Below are 23064 nucleotides of genomic sequence, written 5' to 3'. Positions count from 1 at the left end.
CACTGCCTTTTTTCCTCCCTATATCTTTAGTGAGGAACCATTTTCCTAGTTCTAAAATTATTCCTTGTATTTTCTGTGAGTTTCTTGCATGCAAAGTGTTTGAGCATCATTCTAAAGACTGTATGGCAAAAATGGCTGTTCAGATATAGCCTTTTTGTCTCCTCTTTGGTTCTCATTACTGTTTCTGAGTTCCTTTAGAGATGGAAGTATCACAGGATGCCAGGGCCACACTTCCCAACATACCTTTAGAGTCTCTTATTTTGAAAGGTGAATCACCCAAGGTGTCCAGGCTTGCTCCAAGCCAAGCCAAGGTATTAGCATTTCTAAGGTCCAGTCCCACTCTACTATTAAGTCCTTGCCTGACAGGAGACAAATCTCTCCTGTTTTCTGTGCCTCAGAATCCTCATCTTTACATGGTGGAGGAGGGGAATTGTTTGAGTCTGGTGGTCCCTAGGAACCGTCTAGTTCTGATAAGGGGGGCTAGAGTGATAGGCAAGGCAAAAGGGACACGGAGCCTGCAGGGGCATAGGAGCAATTAAAGGAATCTGAAAAGGGTGCCACATACCCAGGCGCACTTCTCCCTTCATTCCCGTTCCTTACTAATGAGAGAAGGGCACATGGTCCATGCCTGGCAGGTCTGGAAATTATGGATGGGAGAGGGGAGCAAAGATTTGGGTCATGGATTTCAGGTTTAAAACATGGGCTGAGAACAAACTTGAATGCCAGAGAAACCAGCCACACCTTGAATGCTTTGCTGATATATTTATTTACAGATTTCCCCATTTCAGATGATGATGATAAAAAGTAGATGGAGACCCCACCCTATCCACCCCCTAATAAATTACAGACACAGATTTCACTTAGCATATAGAAGCATTGGGGCATATCCAGATTCATTACACTGGGTTACTAGAGCCCGGAGAGATTTGATCCTGGGGGCAGTCTGAGTACCTCAGGCCCAGAGATTGAGCTAAAGAGAGGTCACCATTCTGGGCCCTGCTACTGGTGTGCCAGCAGAGGTGACAGAATAGAACCATGGTGAACTGAGTTGCTTAGCCCTGTCATGTGGTCTAGTAGGCAACAGTGGGCTCTTGGATAGCTTCCAGTGAGATCCACAGTCTCATAGAAATCTGTGCCTCAGGGTTTCCATCTGCACAATGGGGATAAGAATCCTGCCCTAAAGATGTCACAGGGCTATCATGAAGCTCCAAATAGACACAATTTGTCAAAAGTGCTTTGCCAAAGTTCCAGTGCCATACAAATTTAAGGGAATTCTATTGATTGATTGTGATCGTTAGAGTGCCTCAGGTATAACAGTGGACTGGTTTATGGGTCCAGGGGTCAAGCAAGTGATAGAACTCCTATGGTGTGCCCTAGGTGGGCACCAATCAATGGCGAGTAATGCCTGCTGCAAAGCCAAGTTTCCTTAGTTTCTTGGCCCCAGGAAGTCACCAAGGCCTAGTGTCTGGGTCAGGGCTAGGCAAAGTCACTGGGGAAGTTACAGAAAAAGTCACAGGGGTGAAAGAGAAGGAAGAAGGTGGCATATAAAGCAGGGAGTAGTTAGTATCATCACACACAAAAATAGGTACCCATTGGATGAAGGGCATTGAATTGGTAGTGTAGATGAAAGATGGAGCCAGCGAGGAGAGGGAGATGTCACAACAGCAGAGAGAGAGGAATGCTGTCCCAAATAGGCTCTCTTGCTGCCCCTACTCCTCCTAAAGGGATAATGCTAGTGTCTATCTATCTGCAGAGAAAGGGGTAGCAGGGAGAGAGAACCGAGAACATAATAATCTGACCAAAGGGGAGGGATCCCTTCCTCCTGTTATACTGCTGCCTAGCATCTTAATGAGGTGTCAGGTATAGGCAAGCAACTAGTCGGTGCACTTTGAGACTGAGGCCAGAACTGGGCCAAAAGCACTACAAAGGCAATAGTGGGCTTCTGGAAAAATGCAGTAATTGTCTGGTTGTCAGCATTGTTGAAAGATAGCTGATCTGCCTGTACTTAGGCATGGTTTTAGGGAGCTGATCACTAGATGGCTACGATTTTTAGCAATGAGCATCACAGATGCTCCTTGAAGAAGTGGAAGGTGGCCCATTTTTAATAATTTGAAATGGGCTGCTAAGAAGACTTAGTGAATGGGCCAGGTCAGGGAGAGGGGCAGCAAAGACAAACCCTCTGCAGGCTTTTATTTGGAGAATGGGGCAGGAAAAACTCTAGTTGCTCCTGCTGCTGCTGCTGCTTTCCCCCAACTCCCTCGGCAAGGAGCTTGGACCTCCTGGGGAACTGGGTAGGTTGCCCCACAGGGTACCAGCTGGTACCTACAAGTTAAGGCAAACAAGCCAGTAGAGCGCATTGAAGAAGAAGAAGGTCACTGGGAAAACAACTCGTGAGTAGTTATCCAGGCGGTAGACATGGATGCAGAGGCGGCCCTGCTGCCAGGTACTGCCCTCACAATCGGGGACCATGCAGAAGTACTTCTTAAAACCCTTGCACCACTCACAGCAGGCCAGCTTGGAGCAGAGACTGTGGGGACCCTCAGGGCTACCTGGGCTAGGGGGCTGCTGGGCTGAGCAAGACGGGCGGTCCTCTCCATCACTTCCCTCAGTGGTGACAATCTGGCACACAAAAGCTTCCTGATGTTGGCGGGCACAGGCTCGGGAACGTGCACGGGTACGGGCATGGGCACGGCTATCGATACGAGGCTAAAATGGACAAGGAAAGAAGTGGGGAAAAGTCAAGGGAAGAGAACCCAAGTATAAGTGCTGCCTCCGGATTTTCTGAAAACTGTCTTTGGCACACCATATCTTGGCCTTTCTCCTCCAACTTCTCACCATTACATCAGGAAGTTGATTCAACTTCCCCACCACCCTGGGTAACATTCCGTCACTCAGCAAGCTGACCACCCATGTGCCATAACCCCAGTACCCCTGCTAGCATGTCTCCACACTCCAAAGCCTTGCCACCACTCCCATACCCAGCTCATACATGGCGGAGTTTCGGAGAAGCATGGGCTTTTGTCTGGTTGTATATCAGGAAGTTGAGCACAGCAAACTCCAACAGAGCACAGAAGCAGAAGATGAAGCAGATGGCAATATAGAAATCCAAGGCTGTGATATAGGAGACACGTGGGAAATTCTTACGAGAAAAGGTGCCCAACGTGGTCATGGTCAGAACAGAGGTGATCCCTGCAAGAGCACAAGAGTGGAGGTGGGCTCAGTTCCTGACCTATATATGACATAGGTTGAAGGACTGCATGACAAGGCAACTGTGCCCTGGCCCAGCCAATTCCCAGCTATGTGCCTATGCGTATACCTCTTTCTCCTCTTACCTAGAGAGGTCCGAGCTGGAGCAGACTCTGTCTTGATCCAAAAGGAAACCCAGGAGAGCATTGTGGTCACGGAAGAAGGGACATAGTTTTGAAAGGCAACATAGCCAAACCGCCTGCTCACATTGAAGAAAATCGTCATGACCATGAAGTCACCTGAAAGACACAAAAAACATCACTGCATTACAGTGCTGACATGAGGGTCCCCCTTAACAGGACATGCACAGTAAGGGTCTCACTGTCCTGCTCATAGTATTCCCTAGGATAGAGGCATGATGTTACAATGCAATACATACAAATAGGATCAGAAGAAGCCCAGAAAAAAGACTTACTGCAAGACCAATGACCAGTTGAGAGCTAAGCCAAGGCCAGAATTTAATAGCTTCTTTCTCAGTTCACTGTCCCACACCCAATGTCTGTCTCTGTAGGTTGGCAAGAGAGTCAGGTGAAAGCAAAAAATCAGTTAGCCTTCTAGATATCATGCCCACGCAGCTGATATCCAGATGGCTGACTGAGGGCTTCATATCCACTGAGGCACATCACACCTGAACTGCTGGCCCTCAGAATGTCTACTCTCAGCAAATGAAACTAGGGAAGTCTGTGCTGTGGTGGAGAAGCACAGGATGCGTTCGGCCTCCTTTCTACACATTCATATGATGGCAAAATGCCTTAGTGAGTGAGCACTGCTCCACAGATGGTCAAAACCGGCACTAGCCTGCTCCCCAAGCTTTTGATGGCTCCCTGTTCCACATGAGCTATATAGACTCAATCCACACTCTGGAATCTAATGCTAAAGGCCCACCATGACCCGGCTCCAACTGACATTTTATACACACACCTTACCCAAAGCCAATCCCATCTGCTCACAGATTTCCTGAGATAGCCTGCAATTTTACACCAATATTCTATCCCTGGACTCTCTTGTCTTAGTCTATGACCCCTAACCCAAATTGAGTGTTTCAGGAAAAGAGAAGAATAAGCTTAAAATGAACATTTCAGTCAGCCCTCCAGAAATCCATTCTGTGGCGTACACATCCGCAGGGCAGACTGACGTCCTCATAGTCACTTGGACATTGTGTCCTTGGTCATGGCTTTCAGTTAGACGGTCATGGTTCCTCCAGGACCTGATGACAACCTATATCTCTAGTTGGCATCTTCTTTTGTACCATTTATGCTGCTTTATGCTCTGACACACCCTCCACAAGCACTCTGCATGCTATCATGACTCCTAGGCTTGTGTGGGCTTTTCTCGGAGCCAAGGACATCATTTTCCACTTTCAGCATCACATTGGAGTTGCAATACTATAGAATTCCTAGGCCTATAATTAGGTGGGCTTTTAAGTCCCTTCAACGCAGGGCTCATGCAGGCCCTGTGGCTTAGCCCCTGCCCATCCAAGGTCAGAACAGCCTGGAACCCAGCAGATACTCAGTAACTCTTGCTCCTGTCAGGCAACAGCTTTGTGAAGCAGACCAGAACACTAACCTGTCTGTATGTCCTCCTATTTTGGAAAGTGGATCAACTGCCCAGCAGGTCTGGGTGGGCTGGAGCTGAATGAGAAGAGTAGCCTTTCCTACTCACCTTGGCAGCACTGAAACTCAAGGAGCAAGGCTTCTCAGATTCTTCTGGAAAAAGGCAAGGGAGCAACCTGTTGTCAGTGGGAAACCTGTGTGTTGAGTATACCTTTGGGATAGAACTCCTCCAGGGCTGCTGCACGGACCACCCTTGCACTTGCCTACTGGCCAGAACGTATTTATCAAAAGTCCTCTTGCCGTGGGATCTTGACTGCAATTTAAGACACTTCTAATTAGTTATACCCAAGCCCTGCAATATTGCTGGGTTTATATAATATATTCTTGTTACAAGAAGATTTATTATTCTGTTGGATGATTCTATTTTAATTTTATTTATTCTGGCCAAAAAAGAACCTTTGCCGCTCGTCAAGAGATGCCAATTTGTCTTGAAGGACAAGAGAAAGATGCTAACACACATTTTCTTCTTCTTCAGGAGTGAGAGAAGCACGGGTAGGGAAAACAATATACCTGGGGCTGAGGAACCAAAGCAAAAAAATATATGCTAAAGATGGTTTTCTGCTCGAACTCTTATCCTCTGATCAGATAATGGTTGGTCACTGCAGTGTCAGAGGGACACAATTAGAAAGACCATGTCCAGAGGACTGGGACTAGAAGAATGAATGGACCCAAAGCTTTGAAGAATAAGGGAAGAAAAATAAACTAGGGCTATGTAGACTACAACAGACTATGATCCATGCCAGGAATGATAATGCTGATCCTTTAATCTTGGCCCTGTGAAACAGTGGCTGAACTAATGTAAGCTGGATAGTTCCAAGGAAAAAGAACTAAGCCTAATATGTGGAACTTCCAGAGACTCAAATTTCAGATGAACAGGGAGAGTTTTCTAAAGAACAGAACTGTCTAGAGAAGAAGGAAACCTCCTTATAAGACAGTGGATTCCTGACCAGCAATAATATTCCATCAGAGGCTCCACAGCCATCAGTGAAGGACAAGCCACTCCCTGGAGGCAGGGCTGGACTCTCTTAGAACCTCCTGAAGCAGAAATTCTCTGGATCAAGGTCCAAGATGGCCAGAATAGCAGGCTACCATTGCATTCTGAACCCTTAGGAGCTGAGCACATAAGTATGCTCCGGATAGAGAGACCTGCCCCAGGGTCCAACTGGAAGAGTTTGAGACCAGTCCCAAAGATAACTCTGACATTGAAGGAACCATGTCTCAAGATCAACTAGTCTCCAGCAGAGGAGAAATAAGACTTCTTTTCTCCTCAAGAATCCTCCTCACTCCCAAGGAGGTCTGGTGCTTACCTACTGTCATCGCTTTGGTGATGATGCTGCCTCTGGGGCTTTGTAGTCACTAGGGCACCATTTTGAAACAATGCACAATCATCTACTAAACGGAACCACTAGTGACTTGAAAGCCCCTGGGCCTTATCTTCTCTGTCACTTTTGATGATGGGTACCCACCAATCTGGGAAAAACTGAGGTGCAGAAAGCCAAGAGGTGGGCCCATGGTTAGCTGGCAGAAGAGCAAGGTAGTAAAACTGCTTCCCCAGAGTCCCCAAGAAAAAAGGCAAGTATTTGTAAGGTAGCCCAGCGCTTTGCCCCTGCCTAATACTGTGCAAGCAAAGCTCTAGTCACATGAGCATGAGCTTTCCCTCAACCAGAGACTGACTCAACAAATGAAACAAAAGCAGATTTTCTGCCTAGTCACATGGTAGCAGAACAAGATGCTGCTCATGACAAATGGCTGGTTGGGTGACTGGCTCCATCCACATTCTGGAAACGATGAGGGCAGTGCCTTCACTGCCCTGAACTTGGTCAGGATGTGTGAAGACTGTTTCCAGGGCTGCTCTGGGAGCTACCCTGGGGAGGTCCCTTGGCTCCTCATTCAGATCACCTAGGAACATAAGTGAAGATGCTCACATCTAATTGGGAACTGAAGTGTAAGATACCCAGGACCTTCCCCTTTAGTCTTTGTTAGAGAAAAGGTCAGAAAACCAGTGGTCACTATGTCTATGTTGAATCCACCATGAAGCCTTTGACAAGAATCTGCTTTTTAGACTTGTTCCTTTAAGATAAATGTCAATGCAGCAGCCACTGTAGCTGCTGTAACTTCCTCTAGACTTTCCCAGCCTTAAACTAGCTGACATTAGAACTCTAGCCTCCACCTCCCACTACAATGGACTTTGCTTCCCATTCAACCAGATTGGATTGGTTCCGGGTGTGGAGAACTTATAGGAGCTCCATTCCCCAAAGTCATCCAAGAAGGTCAGTGTTGTAACCTTGAAACTGAAGGGTCTGTATGAAAAAGCCAGCTGCACATTCTGACAGCAGCAGAACTTTATCTACTTACCTAACCTCTCAAGGAGCTTGGCAAAGCACTTACTTCTTTGCAGATGAGACTGAGACATAGTTACAAAGTCTCAGTTTCCTCTGCAAACAGTTGTAAGTGCTTAGCAATTATAAGGCAGGAGCCATATCTTACAATATTTCCATGGGATGACTGCAAAGCATTCGTATGGATGGCCATCTCCAGTCATCCCTATCACCTTCCTGGACTTCTGCCAAGCCCTGGCACACTTACCAACTGGGGTTGTGATTATTTCAGTTTTGTTGCTCACTCCTGTAAAATCAAATTGGAAGAGCTTCCAGGAATTCTTCTCATTGATTTCAAGCTTGAAATTTTCCCACTTGTAGATCATCTCATTCTCAGGATAGGAAACTGGAAAGCAATGTGAGAAAGAGGGTCATATGAGACTCAGAAGCCCACCTGAGGTCTCCGATAGCATGGAGTCAGCCTGCACAATGCCTCGGAGTCCTGTTTCTGGCCTTGCCAGCTGTGGGACCTTGCCTCTCCTACCTCGTTGTTGAAGTCCATTCAATGAGTGTGTTTACTGAGCATTCCTCAGTATCAGGCCCTGGGCTGGAAATACAGAGATGAGCAAGGCATGAACCCTACCCTCAAGCAATCACATTTAATTTTATAAGACAGTGAGTATGCTACCGTGATTTTTGGAGGAGCTCTGAAAAACCTATGTCCACGGAACAGTGGGGAAACAAAGTAGATAAAGATCACTTGGGGACATACGCAGAAAAGACTTCACAAGGCAGGTGATACTCCCATTAAATCTTGAAACTCAAGTAAATATTCTCAGTAAGAATGAGTTTGAAGGTGTTAAGGGGCAGCATAGAAAGGTGAACCACCTGGTGTATTGTGGAAAGGCCAAAAGTTCAGGATGGCTAGCTCACAGAGGATGAGGTGCACAGGATTGGGCGGCAGGGTCCAGTTCATGAATGGCCTTGAGGTTCATTCTAAGGAATTTCAAATTGATCCATGAGAGTTAACAGCGGATTTGAGACTAAGAAGTGACTCGATCTAGGTGACCCTTCAGCTAGGTCACTCTGATCCCTCTGTGAGGACAGCATGTTGGCAAGGAAGTTGGTGTAGCAATCCAGACAGAATTAAATTAACGCAGGTGAAGCTGTGACAGGGTGCAGAGAAATAGACGGCATCGACAGAGACTGGGAGGAAACACCAACAGGATGTGCTGATTGATTAGATGCAGGAGGTGAGGGACAGGGAACATCAAAGTTCTTGATTTGGACAACTGGGTGAGTGATGGTCCTCTTCAATGAGACAGATGGGAACCCAGAAGCAACACACTTGTTTTGGTGGTAGAGGTCTGGAGAAGACAATGAATTTCGTTTTGGACATGTGCAGTTTCAAAGTGAAGATGTGGTAAAAGTTCAAGTGGAAGATAACAAAGGCCTAAACCAAGGTAGTGCCAGTGGAGATGGAGAGGAGCAGCCATACTTGAGATACACTTCAGAGGCACGTGGAAGGGATGAGCAACACAGTATTGTTGGCAGGAAAGGAAATGAGGGTGGACGATGGAAGCCCTGCACAACCTGGCAGCATTTTAGGAGAAAAGCAGAGGCAGAAAAATGTAAATGGCAAGGATGAGAAAAAGAAGGAGCCCAGCATGTTTCTGGGGCCCCAGAAACCTAAGAAGGTACTCACAGCTAGAGAAAGATAGAGGGCAAGAGTGAGAATCCATTGGAAATCTGAGCATGTGGAGTGAGCATCCAGCATCAATGGTCATCCTGGAAGGGAGAAAGGAGCCTCATTAGGCTGGCCCTAAGCACTTCCGTATCCACCCAAGTAGTCTAAGGACTACCACCAATGAATGGCCGGAGTCAATTTTTTTGTTTGTTTGTTTGAGACAGAGTTTCACTCTGTCACCCAGGCTAGAGTGCAGTGGCATGATCTCAGCTCACTGCAGCCTCTTGCCTACCAGTCTTAAGCGATTCTCATGCCCTAGCCTCCTGAGTAGCTGGAATTAGCACCAGCACACCCCGCTAATTTTTGCATTTTTAGTAGAGACAGGGTTTTCCCATGATTGCCAGGCTGGTCTCGAACTCCTGACCTCAAGTGATCTGCCCGCCTCAGCCTCACGAAGTGCTGGGATCACAGGTGTGAGCCACCATGCCTGGCCCTCAGTAGAATTTAAGACAAAAAGCTCAAAGGAGAGATAACAAGGGAGAAAACAAAACAAAACAAAACAAACAAGCAAACAAACAGCTTAGAACTATCTGGCTACTCTGGGCTCCATCATTAGAGAAACGTATGGACCAACTTCGATCGGCTTTTGTTTTCTCGCCCAGCCTAGTTTCCAAGACTCGCCAACATCCTCCCTACTCTCCCCTACCTTCCTGCCCCCACATGCAATCTTCCCCTGCTGGGCATTCAAGTATCCAACCTGGTCTTAGGTACCTTTGCTACTACCGTGCTGCTGCTCTGCCTGAACAATTTCACCACTGTGGACGTATCTTTATATCCAATACCCACGTAGGATGGAATTGTCTAGGTAATGCAGTCATACTGGCACATCCTAGTTGGGGGAGCTCTGGACTCGGAGCCAAGTAACTGGGTACCAATTCCAGCTCTGCCACAAACTTGGTGTGTGGTTTTAGCAATATCTTTCTATTTTGAGGCCTCTATATCTGTTACATAAGGGGGCTGGGCTCATGGTCTAGGAAAGCTGGACAGGCCCTTAGAGGTATCATTCAGGATGAGATCTCTGCCCATAGATCTTTAGCTAAAATTATCAGAAGGGGAGAGGGAATTCCAGGAGGTTAGACTCCAGGGACTTCACATACCTAATTGTGTACAACACCTTGCCATCCTTGTAGATGCGGACCATCTGGTTGGGCATGGTGATCTCATGCTCGTGGGTCCTCTTAGAATTCCTAAAAAAGGTGTCCGGGATCCACAGCTGGCTCACCACATTGCCGTTCAAAACAAGAGACTCAAAGGTGTCGTTGTAACAGAGGCGTTCGTCATACCAGGTCTGGGAGAAGATGATGTCAATGGTGTATTCCTGGTGGGAAAGACAGAAAAGCACATACTTGGGGATGAACAGAAAAAGGACTAGAGCAGGTCTAGTTTCAAATCCAGAGGAGAGATCTCCAGAAATGGTATGTCATTGAATCTGTTTTTTTTCCACATTTCTGAAGTCACGGTGCATCTTACAATTAACACATATCTTCAATGGAGCATTTCTTATTTTTTCTTGATAGTGGCTTAAATTGGTTATGATCTTAAATCAGAGCCAACATTGAATCAAGGAAAGGCACCTGAAGGTTGCAATCTTGCCCTCCTGAGTCTTTTCTCTGGGGTAGACATTCATGACTAAAAGTTTTCGGCTTCAACAACCCAACCACTTGTTTTACCAATAGATCTGCAAGGATTGCACAGTCAACTGACAGTCTACTCATAGGCAACCCTTTTCACCAAAGTGTGGTAGTACTTGTTAGTACTTTGTCCATAGCACTACTATTCACTTTGTGCTGTGTTTATCCTACAAGGTCAACCACACATTTTAAAATGATTCCACACTTTGGGAAAGTGTTGCCCAACAGAATGGCAAGTGTGACTATGGTCCATGCAAATCTTACTGACATGGAGCAAATTGAAAGACACTACTGGAGAAAACTGAAATCTAGAGCACCTTGCTGGTCACACCATAGTCAAGACTACTGGATTAATGCAGTTGAATTAAGGAAGCCTATGGTCACTAGGTATACATGATCAACGTGAACATAACAATGGGATAGGTGAGATTTGGTAATCTTTAAAGGTACTGTTAGCTCTGATGTTATAGATTCTGAGGATTTTCATTAGCACATGTTTAAGGTTTGTGTGTCACCACAACTATCCAGTTGTTTTTATGTTTCCTTATAAGTGAGAGTAAGAGAACATTTCACTTAGGTAAACAATAAGACAACATAGGACTGGATCACTAAAAATGACATGTCTGTACACTATGCCCACACTTGGAAATATAAACATGGAATTATGTCAAAATAAAAAAGATTAGAAAATACCCAGAAGACACTGACTGACACTACAGAAAACTGAATGTGCCCTACAAATAAATGATTTCAAGGTAATGTGGAGGCAAGGAGAACTGTTAGACTCTAGTGACAATTAGTGTGACTTTTTTTTCTGTAGAATTGTTTCCATTTAAATCAAAGTCTTAAATAAATGTTCTTGTGACCTTGGCTAAAACTTGCATCTTTCCCTGTTATCCTCTTTGTTAAATGGGAGACTATAAATAATTTGTAAATGCCCCCCACCTCAAAAAAAACTGCCCTGTTTCCAGAGCTTACATTGAGATTGTCCCTTTACCAGTGGGCAAAGGCTCCATGCCATTCTATGATGGGCTTATCAAGTAGATGGACTCTTTGGAATCCACTTAGGTTTGTACAGAGGAAGGCGGCATGAGTTTGGCTGTAGGAGTTTTCTATATCCAGGTGTTCCAAAATAAAATATAATTCCCAACTAGGTCACAGTCTCAGAGGATAGATTTCATCTAGAAACAGACAGGCAATGGTGGCTTAATTCCATGGACTGGGCTCTTCATCTTATTGCTCCTGTGTAGGCTGTGATGCTACTCCAGCCAGGTCAACACCCTCTCAGTCCCCACATTTCCACAGTAAGTCAAACATCCCAGCTCAAAATTGTTTTAAAAATTTACAAGCACACACACCGTTGATTGCATACAGTGAAGTTTCCCCTTTCAGATTTTATCTGGGGAGCACAAATGTTAATTAACCCCAATCCTTCATTCTCCAGAATTACAATAAACATGAAGTGTTTTGCAGGCCAGGCGCCATGGCTCAAGCCTGTAATCCCAGCACTTTGGAAGGCCACTTCTGGGAGGGCAGATCACGAGGCCAGGAGTTCAAGACCAGCCTGGCCAACATGGTGAAACCCCATCTCTACTAAAAATACAAAAATTAGCTGGGCGTGGTGGCAGGCACCTGTAGTCGCAGCTACTTGGGAGGCTGAGGCAGGAGAATTGCTCGAACCTGGGAGGCGGAGGTTGACGTGAGCGGAGATCATGCCACTCTACTCCAGCCTGGGTGATGGAGTGAGACTCCATCTCGGGGGGAAAAAAAAGAAGAAAGAAGTGCTTTGAGTCACAAGAGAAACGTCTATTTAGTCTCATGTTCTTTAAACAAAGAGAATCTTTTTTTTCTTTCACTTATTTTTTTTTTTTTTTTACTTTCAAATAAGTGCTGTAACCTCTGAATGTGTGGTGTGTACGTGTGCATAGATATATCCATGATTATTCGGTCTCCAGATATTGTTTGTCCCATAAAATGTTTGTTAAACATCAACAATGATATTTAATAGGAAGAAGCTAGAAATTTGCACCACTGGTGTTGAAGGGAGGAAAAAACCCTACTGCAATAGAACTCCAAGTAGCTCGAACAGCAAGTACCACAAGTAGGCCAAGGCAGAACTCTGAGTTATTTTAGAGATAAGGAAACTAAGGCTCTATGAGAAAGGGGGCTATCCAAAGTCACACAAATAGTCAATGGCAGCCTGGCCCTGGGATGGCTTTCACTTGCACCAACAATCTCTTTAGGTACCAAGGTCCAATTTTCTCTGCAGAATCCCTAGGTCTTTCCACTGAGTTCCTCTGCATCAAACAATGCATACCCACAACCATGGAGGCAGGCACGGCCCTCAGGGAAGAAATCAAGAAAATTCCTGATTGCCTTTGCTGCCCAGGACAAAAGACTGTAAAAGCAGCCACCAAACTGCTGGGAGCCAACCATGGAAGGGAAGACTGAGAATGTTCCCTGGAGTAGGCCAGAGAAGCAGACAGAAAAGAGCTGGCAGAACCTGGCTCCCATTTGTATGAGAGCCTCTGACCCCACCCTGCCCCACCTGCCTCCACAAATAGCCTTCCAAGTGTCTTTACGGTCCCAAGTGGCTGGCAGTTTAAACTTGGCCAGCAGAGCCTCCTTCATTCCCAGGCCTTGTGAACTGCTTGGTAGCCAGTGGGAAGCCTTTCCCTCTGCACTCACACTGTGCTTATGCTCTATGTTATGAAGTGTTCAAATGAGCAATTATTTCTATTTGACAATTGTAAGTTCATTACATATCAATTGATAACTAACACTTCACTTTTTCCCCAGTTTGACAAACGAGCTTGCCATGTACATCTCTTTTAGCTCAGCCAAAACTCTAGAAATTCAGTGTTTTGGAACTAGAATCAACTGCGATAATTACCACAGCAAGAAAAAGCGTTACTAACTATTGATGCTACAATGCACAGTGATTCCCAGATTGTTCATTGCCTTTTAATCTCAGACTGGGTGTTACAAAACCGTGCACTCAGGTTTTCTTCCTGGAGGACAAGGCCTGCTTTCTACACAACATCTGACTGAAAGGTGTTGAAACTCCCCTCAAGCAGTTACACCAACTATGTACCCAATGCTGGGACTCACATTTCTGAGAAGGCTCAGTATCCTCAAATGTAAAACAGGGATCCATGTCCTAATGGCAGTTTTGGCTTCCATGCAGGTTGTCATGAGGATCCAAGGAGACAAGAATGTACTGGGTACTGGCCTGTTCTGTGACTGTGTGGCAGAGACATGCGTCCCCTCCTTACCAAGTACACCACAGAACAGGAACCTCCCACAGCTTTAAAGAACTATTTGGAACCATGTAAAATGCAAGACATTTCAGGACAATTTAACACCACATGTGAGGGTTTAGAATTTTCAAGACACTTGGCTCAGGCTAAAGTGCCACCTTACTGGCTAAAGAAAATAAAGTTGTTGGCTCTTTTCTGAACGAGTCCTGTGTTCCATGCTAGGTTTGGTGACTGCTGGGTTATTAGACTATATCCTTCAAACATTGTCAGGTGAGGCCACTGCTGGCAGCATGAATAGCCATGGAGCAAGGAGAGACAGGGCATTCAGCTACTGTGAGTGGGGCTACTGCTCTGCTACAAGGGCTCTTGTAGATAGAAATTGATTTCCCAAACAGCAAGGAGATTTTAGTCACAAATTTTCCACTACTCTTCAACTTTACAGGATGCTCTATCTCACCCAGAAAGCAAACCAAGGCAACTTAGCGCCCTTTTCTCCATTTGTCAATGTGTGTGTTCTCTCCATTCTACCTAAGGAAATTTAGCCACCACCAATTGGGTGGAGATTGACATGTTAGAGAAGAAGGAGCAAACCAGCTTGTTGGAAATTAGACTGGTTACTTCCAAATAAGGTTGGCAGTGCCTTAAAGTCAAGCCAAAGGAGCAGAGAACTAGAAGAAAGGAACAAATAAAGAGCTATGCAAATTTCTGGGAGCCATGAGGTTACTATGGACTGAGCACTGTATTTGGCTTTTGGCATGCTAAAGAGGAGAGGCAGAGACTGCTGCAGGAGGCTTTCTGCCCAGCTAGAATAGCATCCTGAGCCACTTTCCCCACTCCTACACCAATGACCTGAAAAGGTCAACAATGACAACAATGGTGGGACCACAAGCCCTCAACCTCTGGTTCTTGCACAGAACTTAGTGTTTCTTAGTTTATAAACAATACTAGCAAAACTAATTGCTAAATTCATACCCATTTTTAAAAAGGTAAACTGCAACACAAAAAAGAGACTACAGTTTTCATAGTGGTAAACACACTGGTAGCAGCAAAAAGTAAATCTGATTATCAAGGGAAGAGTCAAAAAAAAAAAAGAAAACCCCACCAATTTTAAAATGTAAACAGAAACTCAAAAACATCTATCTGCTCTTATGTTTCTGTTCTTCCTTGTTAGTTCTCAGCAACTCAATTCTAGGAGTTGCTCAAAAGAAGAACATCATGATCATGTGTAGCAGGCAGACTCTTAGATGTCCTCCAATGTTCTTCACTTCCTGGTGTTTGTGCCCTTCTGTAATCCCCTCCACTTGACTCTGGGATGGACCTCATGATTTGTATCTGATAAGAACACCACAGAAGCAATGGGATATCACTTCTAAAATTAGATTATAAAAAGTCTGTGATTTCCATCTTGAGCACCTTCTCTCATACTCTTCCTCACTCTGAAGGAAGCCAGCTACCATATTGTGAGCTACCCTGTGGATAGGTGCCCATGGCAAGGATGGAGGGAGACCTCCAGACCACAGCCAGAGAGGAACAGAATCCTGCCAATCCTGTGAGTGGTCTTGGAAATGGATCCTCCCTCAGTTGAGCCTTCAGATGAGACTCCAGCCCTAGCTGACACCTTGATTACAGGTTTGTTAGAGACCCTGAAACAGAAAACCCAGCTAAGCCATGCCTGGATTCCTGACCCACACAGACTGAGATAATGATTGTTTTTTTTTTTTTTTTGTTTTTTTTTTTTTTTTTTTTTGAGACGGAGTCTCGCTCTGTCGCCCAGGCTGGAGTGCAGTGGCCGGATCTCAGCTCACTGCAAGCTCCGTCTCCCGGGTTTACACCATTCTCCTGCCTCAGCCTCCCAAGTAGCTGAGACTACAGGCGCCCGCCACCTCTCCTGGCTAGTGTTTTGTATTTTTTTTAGTAGAGACGGGGTTTCACTGTGTTAGCCAGGACGGTCTTGATCTCCTGACCTCGTGATCCGCCCATCTCGGCCTCCCAAAGTGCTGGGATTACAGGCTTGAGCCACCGCGCCCGGCCATGATTGTTGTTTTAAGACACTATGTTTTGGGGATAATTTGTTACATAGTAAGGCATAAGTAGTGTGCCTGAAGAATCAGGCAGCCAAAGTCTCATGGTTGGGGGTTAGGGAACCTTGCTCTTCCACTTAGCCTATGTAAACACCTTGATTTTCCATGAAGGTTAACTTAGCTTTGAGGGTCTATTTGCAAGGCCCGTCTCAGAGCCAAGGCTCTAAGCTCACCCAGTCACATGGCACTTTTTGGATACCTGTGAGTATGCTAAAATTTTGTTTGCCTTGGGCCAAGAGATCTGTGGCTGTGATGGAGTTGCTTACCACAGCCTTCCTCAGTGTCAGGCTCTGCAGATGCAAGTGATTCTTGCAGAGCATCTTTCATCACTCATTTGCTTAGCTAACATATACTGAGCCCTTGACATCAAGGAGCTCATGGAGGAGACAGCAAGGCCAACATACCACAGATAATTACAATGAAATGATGTAGGGAAGATCAGGTAAACAACTGTGATAGAAGCTAGAAAGATGTAACTGCCAAAGACAGGAATGTGTTGTGAGAAAGAAAGGAGCAATTAATAGGTGTGGAGGTCAGGGGAGATGCCGTGAATGAGATGCGGTCTGAGTTAGATACTGAAAAAGAAGGCAGCTGACAAGTAAGAAAGTGGAACAATGGCATACCAAATAGAAAATCACTTGAATGAAAGCTCAGAGGTACAAGGTGGTCTGGGAATGCCAATATTCTAGTGTGACCAAAGCACATGGTCTCTAAAAGGGTGAAGAGGAATACAACCATGGAGGGCCTTGAACTGCATGTAATAAGCAGTGCTGGGACTGCAGGAGGAGCATCACTTGGGAGGCCAACTTAGTAGGTGGAGTAGGTGTTTTCTAGGTGGGAGATGATGAAAGCTAAATGGGGGCAGTGCTGACACTATGATTATATGAGTGGAAAAGGAAAGAAGGAAGTAGAACAAAAATACAGAAACAGTCTTAGAGCAAGAGCTAGTAACTTTAGACTTATGTCCATACAAATAATTATCAGAAGAAAAGAGGCATTCCATTGTGGTATTTAAAATTGCTTTATTATTTTTATTTTGAATGAAAAAACTGGAAGATATGGTCATGATTCTGAAGATCCTCTTCAAGTAGCAAGGGACTTACCTTTTCCAGTCTCATTCTCAAGCCAGTGGTTAAAAAAATCCCTTCCTCCCTCCAGAAATAAATTATTGGAGTTGTTACAGAAATACAGAGCAGAAAGCAGAAGTCTGTGGAAGGCCCTATAGGTCAGCCCCTGGGCTTCTAGGAAATACTGTAAGAAAAGCTTAGTACTCACCATGTCCAGGATAGAGAGAGGACCAAGGCTGTTGACGGAGATCTCAACGGTGACCACAGTGGGCTTCTCTGTAAGATAAGCAGAAGCAGCAAAGGGTAAGTGTCAAACAGGGGCATGGGACAGGGGAGGAAGTAGTCAGAGGGGATGAAAGGGGAGTCAAGTAAGTGTTGGACCACACAGTTTTAGCATCTAATCCTATTTCTTTATTTGTTCTTTCATGGCAAAACCAAGCTCACGAACTGTTAAGAATTGGACGTACATCTTGAAGATCAAAAATCTAGTTTAGTCCTCTCATTTTACCATTGGAAAAACTGAGGGCAAGGGAGGGAAAAGTCTTGATCAAGGTCAATGACACTGCTGAGAATAGAGTTAATATCTCTTACCTGACAGGTCAACAGCAGATATTCCTGTCCATGTGCATGGCACCTTCTGTTACTGCTCAGGTCCATTCTCCCTGCCTATACCCTCAACCCCTGGACTCTCTAAGGAGGGGAAGAACTTTGTTCTGCCACTCACCTCCAATGCCAGGGCGCAGTTTGTGGTCATAATTACTCAGGATAGTGTTCAGGATTCGAGAGGCTTCTGGCAGTTTGCCAGCTCTGCGCCCAGTCTCGGTCTTAGTTGACTTTGTTTCCTCAGAGAAGAGCTTATTTTCCAGAGGCTGGGGCGGGGGTCCATAGACGACATCATGGGCAGAGGCTTCATTCTTTGATTCAGTCTGAGGTCCCTCGACCCTAGAACATTCAAACGAAAAATGAAGCTCTGCCCTGCAGTCTGTAGGGGCCCCAGCTAGTGCTTCTTGGGACAGAAGCAAACCGAAACAAGTTTTCAACACAGAACTTAGTTAAATTGTGACTGGTAACAGCAAATTATAAGACAGTGACAGATTAGGCTTGTGAATTTCTTTTAAATCTTGCTACTTTTTGGGGACTTTCTATGCTGTCCCTCTTTTATGATAACTCTTTTATTAAAAAAAATAAACAAAAGCAAGACCTAGATTTTAAAAGAATGTTCCACGTGAAACGAAGAGGGCATTTATGTGTGAGCGCTGGCCCACTGTGACTAGCCTTGGCCTCTAGTCGGCCTGACCAGCACCAACTGGGAGTGAGGAGCAGGCAGTGGGCCAAGGCTGAGAGGAATTCTTGCGAAAGCCAGAGTGGCATCTCCCAGAGAGTACCAGAAAATTGTGGGAATATTTTGCAGTTTTGTTGGTTGTGTAATACTCGTTGCACTGGGGGCAGGGGAAGGAGATGAAGAGAAGGAGGCTAAAGAGCAGCCTTTGTGGGTCTCTAAACAGGAAAGGCAGGAGTCCTCCACCCACAGACAGCCATCCAGGAACTGACTGCCCAACAGGAGTCCACCCTGAGCTCCACAGCCATGCACCACAGCCAAGAAAAAGAAGAAGATTAGTAAGAATAATTGAATTAAACAAAAATGTTAAAGGCCATCTGCCAAAGTATGAAACTCACCGATGGTGTTAGAAGTCCAGATAGTGCTGCCTTTGCTGGGAGGCAGTGACAAAGGGGGCTTCTGAGGTCCTGCTCACGTTCGGGTTCTTGATTTGGCTTTCCTTACACCGCTGTGGTCATATTCTGACAACTCATCAACTGTACACTTATGATTTGAGCACTTTTCTGTATACATGTTCTAATTCCATAAAAACGTGTTGTAAAAAATCAAAATGCCCCACCTGCTAATATCTGGATCTCATTTTATTTAAAAGCAAACTCTTAGAAAACAAACAGAAATCATTTATGACATAATAGGAGAGATTTGAACACTGAGTGGATAGTTGAGGCATGAATAAATTATTCTTAAATTTTTGGTGTAATTATGGTATTTTCTTATGCTTGTGAAATCTTTAATGACTAGAAATACATACTAAAACAATTACATATAAAATGATATGATGTCTGAGATATGCTTCAAGACAATCTAAGTGGGAATTGGAGAGTGGGTGGGGTAAAAGAAAATAAGAGTGGCCATGAATTCACAAACAATGGGGGTGGGGATGGCTACATGGAGATTCTGTGTACTGTTCCCTCTGCCTTTATATGTCTTTAAAAAATATATAATTAAAAGTCTTTTAAAAAGCCATCATCCCATATTAATCTGTGATATTGGAAGGCAGGAGAGTGGTTTGCTTTGGGGAGGAAAGTGTACAAGGACAAGCATTTTGGAGATGCGTGTGTGTGTGTGTGTGTGTGTGTGGGGTAAGGGGATTGCAATGCTGTATTTCCTGATCTAGGTGTTGGTTACATGGGCCTGTTTACTTTGTGAAAATCCACTGAGCTGTTCACTCATGATGTCTATGCTTTTATACTGGCATGTCACACTTCCAAAATTATTTTTTTTAAGCCATAAGGCAATTTGTTTCCTAAAAATAAGGGGTAAACAGGGCAAGAGACATTGGCATGATCCCTGTATTGCAGACCAAGGGACTGCCAACTTGGGCAGCAAAATGCATTTTTCTGCAGTATTTCAAGCTGTTAGAATTGCTTAAGTGGCATACAGATGTGCCAAATCCACACCATTTCTCATGTCTGAAGTGGCTACTTCCCATTGTGGGCTGGGGAAGAACTGGACTTCGAAAATACAGTTTCTACTTTCAAATGCCATATTTAGAAGATGTCTTCTTTCCCTGAGGCCAAATTCCCAGCCATCTCAAAAGATAAGGGCCAGTGACTATGGGAAGTGAGGAGGGAAAATGGAGACCTGAGACCCTGCAAAATAAGTGATGTGGCTGGAAACGTGGCACGATCAGAACCAGCAGCAGTGGTAGACTGAGCACTGCCAGACAGGACCACCTAAAAGCCTGAAGCAGCCCCTCCCAGATGTCTGAAATCCATGGACAAGATCCTCCCAGCTGCCCCATGTTTAAAAGTGCAGAGGCAAACAGATAAACCCGAAAGCACCGAGACCACCAAAGCCCTCCTGCCCCTAGACTAGGTCTGCAATGAAAATGATAGCAGAGGGTCATAAGGTGGCTTTAATCCTAAAATTGGCTTTTGCCAGTTAAAAACAAACAAACAAACAAAATAAAACCTCATCCTGAGGTCTTTGGGGTTAAAGAGCTGCTGACAATGCATACCTTTTCCCAGTCAGCCATTAAGCTCACTTTCAGGGCTAGAAAGAAAAAAAACTTGAAAAACACTCATACATTGGAATAGTGGGGTTTTCCAGGGGAGTTTTTCAAGCATTCACATGTCTCCAGACACAATGGTCCAGCATGAAGTTGAATCTCTGCACTACCCCCTCCCAAACAGTCGACTGCTGGTGGCGTGAGAAGTGGGGTAGGGTTGGGGGGCATAAGAAAAGATGTTGGATTTTTTTCTAAATCAGATCTCTTTTTCATTATACAGATGGACCAACTGAGGCCCAGATAGAGGAAGGACTGTGCCCCAAGTCACACAAATAATTTGAGGCTAAGCCTGGACCAGAGAGAGGTCTTGTGGTTCACCGTGGCCCAGTACACCCCATTGTCACCTCCCCAGCTCTTTCCTAGCACCACAGGTTGCTATGCTTGAAGAGTAGCTTCCATTTCCCCAGCCCCCTTTCCCTGCTGTTTTCCTCTCTGACCCCCCAACTTCTTATTTCCCCCATCCCAGAGCCATCTTTTGCCCTAACCAGTCACTATGTCAGCTTTCTCAACTAGTCCAAATTCCATTTGGAGGGATGTGGATGACTGGAAATTGCTAGCACGCATAGAAAAACATTTACCAAGCCCTTGCTGAGGCTAGCCCCACTCCAGGGCACCAGTGAGCCAGTAGGGAGCCACACATCCCCTTCTCTGAAGAGCTAACGCAATCTGGGGTAGAGACAGAAGTCACCCCCGCTCCCCACAACAGATAAACAAGACACAAGCCCAGTGCCATGGAAACTTCAAGAAAGCTCCACAGATCAGGAAGCTGGCAAACTTGTGACACTTCACACCCAGCAGGAACCATCTCAAAAAAAAAACAACAACAAAAAAAACGAAGCAGTCATCTTACACCCCAAAAAGCGAGAAATCTAGGGGACAACCTTCCTAGCCAAGTCTCAGGGCGAGGAGAAGGTGTGAGGGAAGATGGTTGTTCAAGGGAAACCTGAAAAAGGAGAAGGGGATTGAAATCTAGGACCCAAACCACAGACTTCAGAGGAGAATAATATTCCTGGCCTCTGGCTCCAGTCTACCCAAGGCCCAGCAGGGTGTCTAGGGATGAGTTAAAGAAGGGGGAGGCTGTCAGCAGTGGGGAGGGGTATAGCTGGTGCGGGAGCCCTTAGACTAAACCAAAGCTCCTGCCTGAGACTGGCACCAACAGGAGCAGCGGCATGGGAAGCAAGGAAAGTCAGAGTTGCCTGGCGCAGTGCCTGGAACTCAGTAGGCACTCTTAAAAAAATGTGAGCAGCAGAGAACAGACGAGGCAACACTTACACATTTTTGGCGCAGTTAAGCTCCCTCAGCCCGCGCACCGCCTTCTCGAAATGCACCCCCGACCCCCCAGTAGCTGAAGCCTGCCCTGGCCGGTCACCCCCGGGGCTGCTCCCCTGTTCCTGCGCAAGACTCCTAGAAGGAGTGCTTGTCACCAGGCCATCGCAGTGCTTCTGAGAGCGGGAATCCGAGAACGGGGGTCCCGTCTTCCTTTTGGAGATCCCCTTCAAGGACCCCGGGAATCCATCCTACAGTGAACCGGGCGGAGGCTGGCGCGCATCGAGGGCACGCAGTACTCAGCCAGCCCGCGCTAGGGCCGGGGCAAGGCGGGCGCGGGGCTCGAGGAACGCAGGGCCGCAGGGATCCCGGGAGCCGTCCCTGCTCCCAGGGAGAGGCGGCTGGGCGCCAAGGGCTCCCGGGTCCCGGGATGGAGACTCACCTCGACTGAAGGATCAATAAGATGCCTAGGAGGACTGGAAGAACTTTGGACAACATTTTCGCGGAGACCGGCGCGACCACCTGTGCGGAGGTCGCGGTTCACGGTCTGTACGCACTGAGCGCTGTGTGGAGGGTTTTGCTGGGCTCCAACTTTCACTCCTCCCACTCGCCCCGCCCCGTCCCGCGCTCCCCGCCCCGCGCTCCCCGCCCGAGGCCCGCCCCCAGCCCCGATGGAAATCTCCGACGACGTGACGGCTGCTGCAGTGGGGAGCGGGGGAGGCTCGCGCGGGCTCTAGTAGGAGGCGGGAGCCCTGTTGCTGAGGCCCCCAGTCCCCCCGCCGCCATTGCAGCACTGCCAGACAGCCAGGGGCGGGGGCGGGGGAGGGGGAGGGAGGAGGCGGCTAGCCAGCGGCGCACGGCCTGGGCGGAGGAACCTCGCGGCCCCACGCTGTGGCCGGCGGGGAGCTGCTTCAGGGACAAGATGCGGGGCTGGATGTGCTTACGCCCCAGAGGCGACCCCCTCCTGCCCGTTGGCGCGCCGCGGGGTCAAACTGTGCTCTCCAGCCGTGGCTTCCTCCCCGCCACCTGTTGCACCCCATTGCTTCCCCAAGTCTCCTGGCTTCAACCTAGCTGCCTCTCTGGTTTTCCCAGCTCTCAGCCCACAATCTTCAGTCTTTCGAAATACAAGTCTTGTCCATATAAAGGAAGCCGGGTAACTCAGCACCTTCCTTGGCATACGGAAGAAGAGAGACAGGGGTCTCCCCAGCAAGCTCTGATGTGAGGTACTCCACAGGGCAAATTCCCAGGTATTTGGGGGTAGGGAGGACCCGCCAACAGAGGGCCAGGCAGAGACATTCACTGGAGAATTTTCTCTGAACCCCAAGAGGACACTGCCACAATCTGGCTCCCACTTTGGCCCCAGACGCTGAGTGTGAGAGGGACCACCTGGAATAGAGGAGGCTTTGGAAACCTCCTTAAGACTGGATGGCCGAATCTTTCTGGAGACTTGGCACCAGGTGATAGCAGAAGACATGATAAGGCACA

The 23064-nt window shown here is 46.5% G+C and overlaps 1 protein-coding gene across 2 annotated transcripts; it reads right to left on the bottom strand.

Annotated features, from left to right (window-relative positions):
• Nucleotides 1-747: 747 nt before the first annotated feature.
• On the bottom strand, nt 748-22153 carry GABRE (gamma-aminobutyric acid type A receptor subunit epsilon). Of its 2 annotated transcripts, none has more exons than XM_007993006.3 (9): nt 22022-22153; nt 17688-17905; nt 17172-17239; nt 10022-10242; nt 8883-8965; nt 7446-7583; nt 3333-3485; nt 2990-3189; nt 748-2706 (listed from the first exon to the last, which is right to left on the bottom strand). In XM_007993006.3, the coding sequence occupies exons 1-9, from the start codon at nt 22075-22077 to the stop codon at nt 2323-2325; spliced, it is 1521 nt and encodes a 506-aa protein (XP_007991197.1). In that variant the 5' UTR covers nt 22078-22153; the 3' UTR covers nt 748-2322. The 2 variants fall into 2 exon arrangements, with proteins under 2 accessions (XP_007991197.1, XP_037845219.1); XM_037989291.2 differs by having other exon boundaries at nt 2600-2706; nt 2979-3189.
• Nucleotides 22154-23064: the final 911 nt, after the last annotated feature.

The sequence above is a fragment of the Chlorocebus sabaeus genome, chromosome X (assembly GCF_047675955.1).
Source record: "Chlorocebus sabaeus isolate Y175 chromosome X, mChlSab1.0.hap1, whole genome shotgun sequence".
NCBI classification, from domain to species: domain Eukaryota; kingdom Metazoa; phylum Chordata; class Mammalia; order Primates; family Cercopithecidae; genus Chlorocebus; species Chlorocebus sabaeus.
This window is presented reverse-complemented; position numbering and strand designations above follow the sequence as displayed.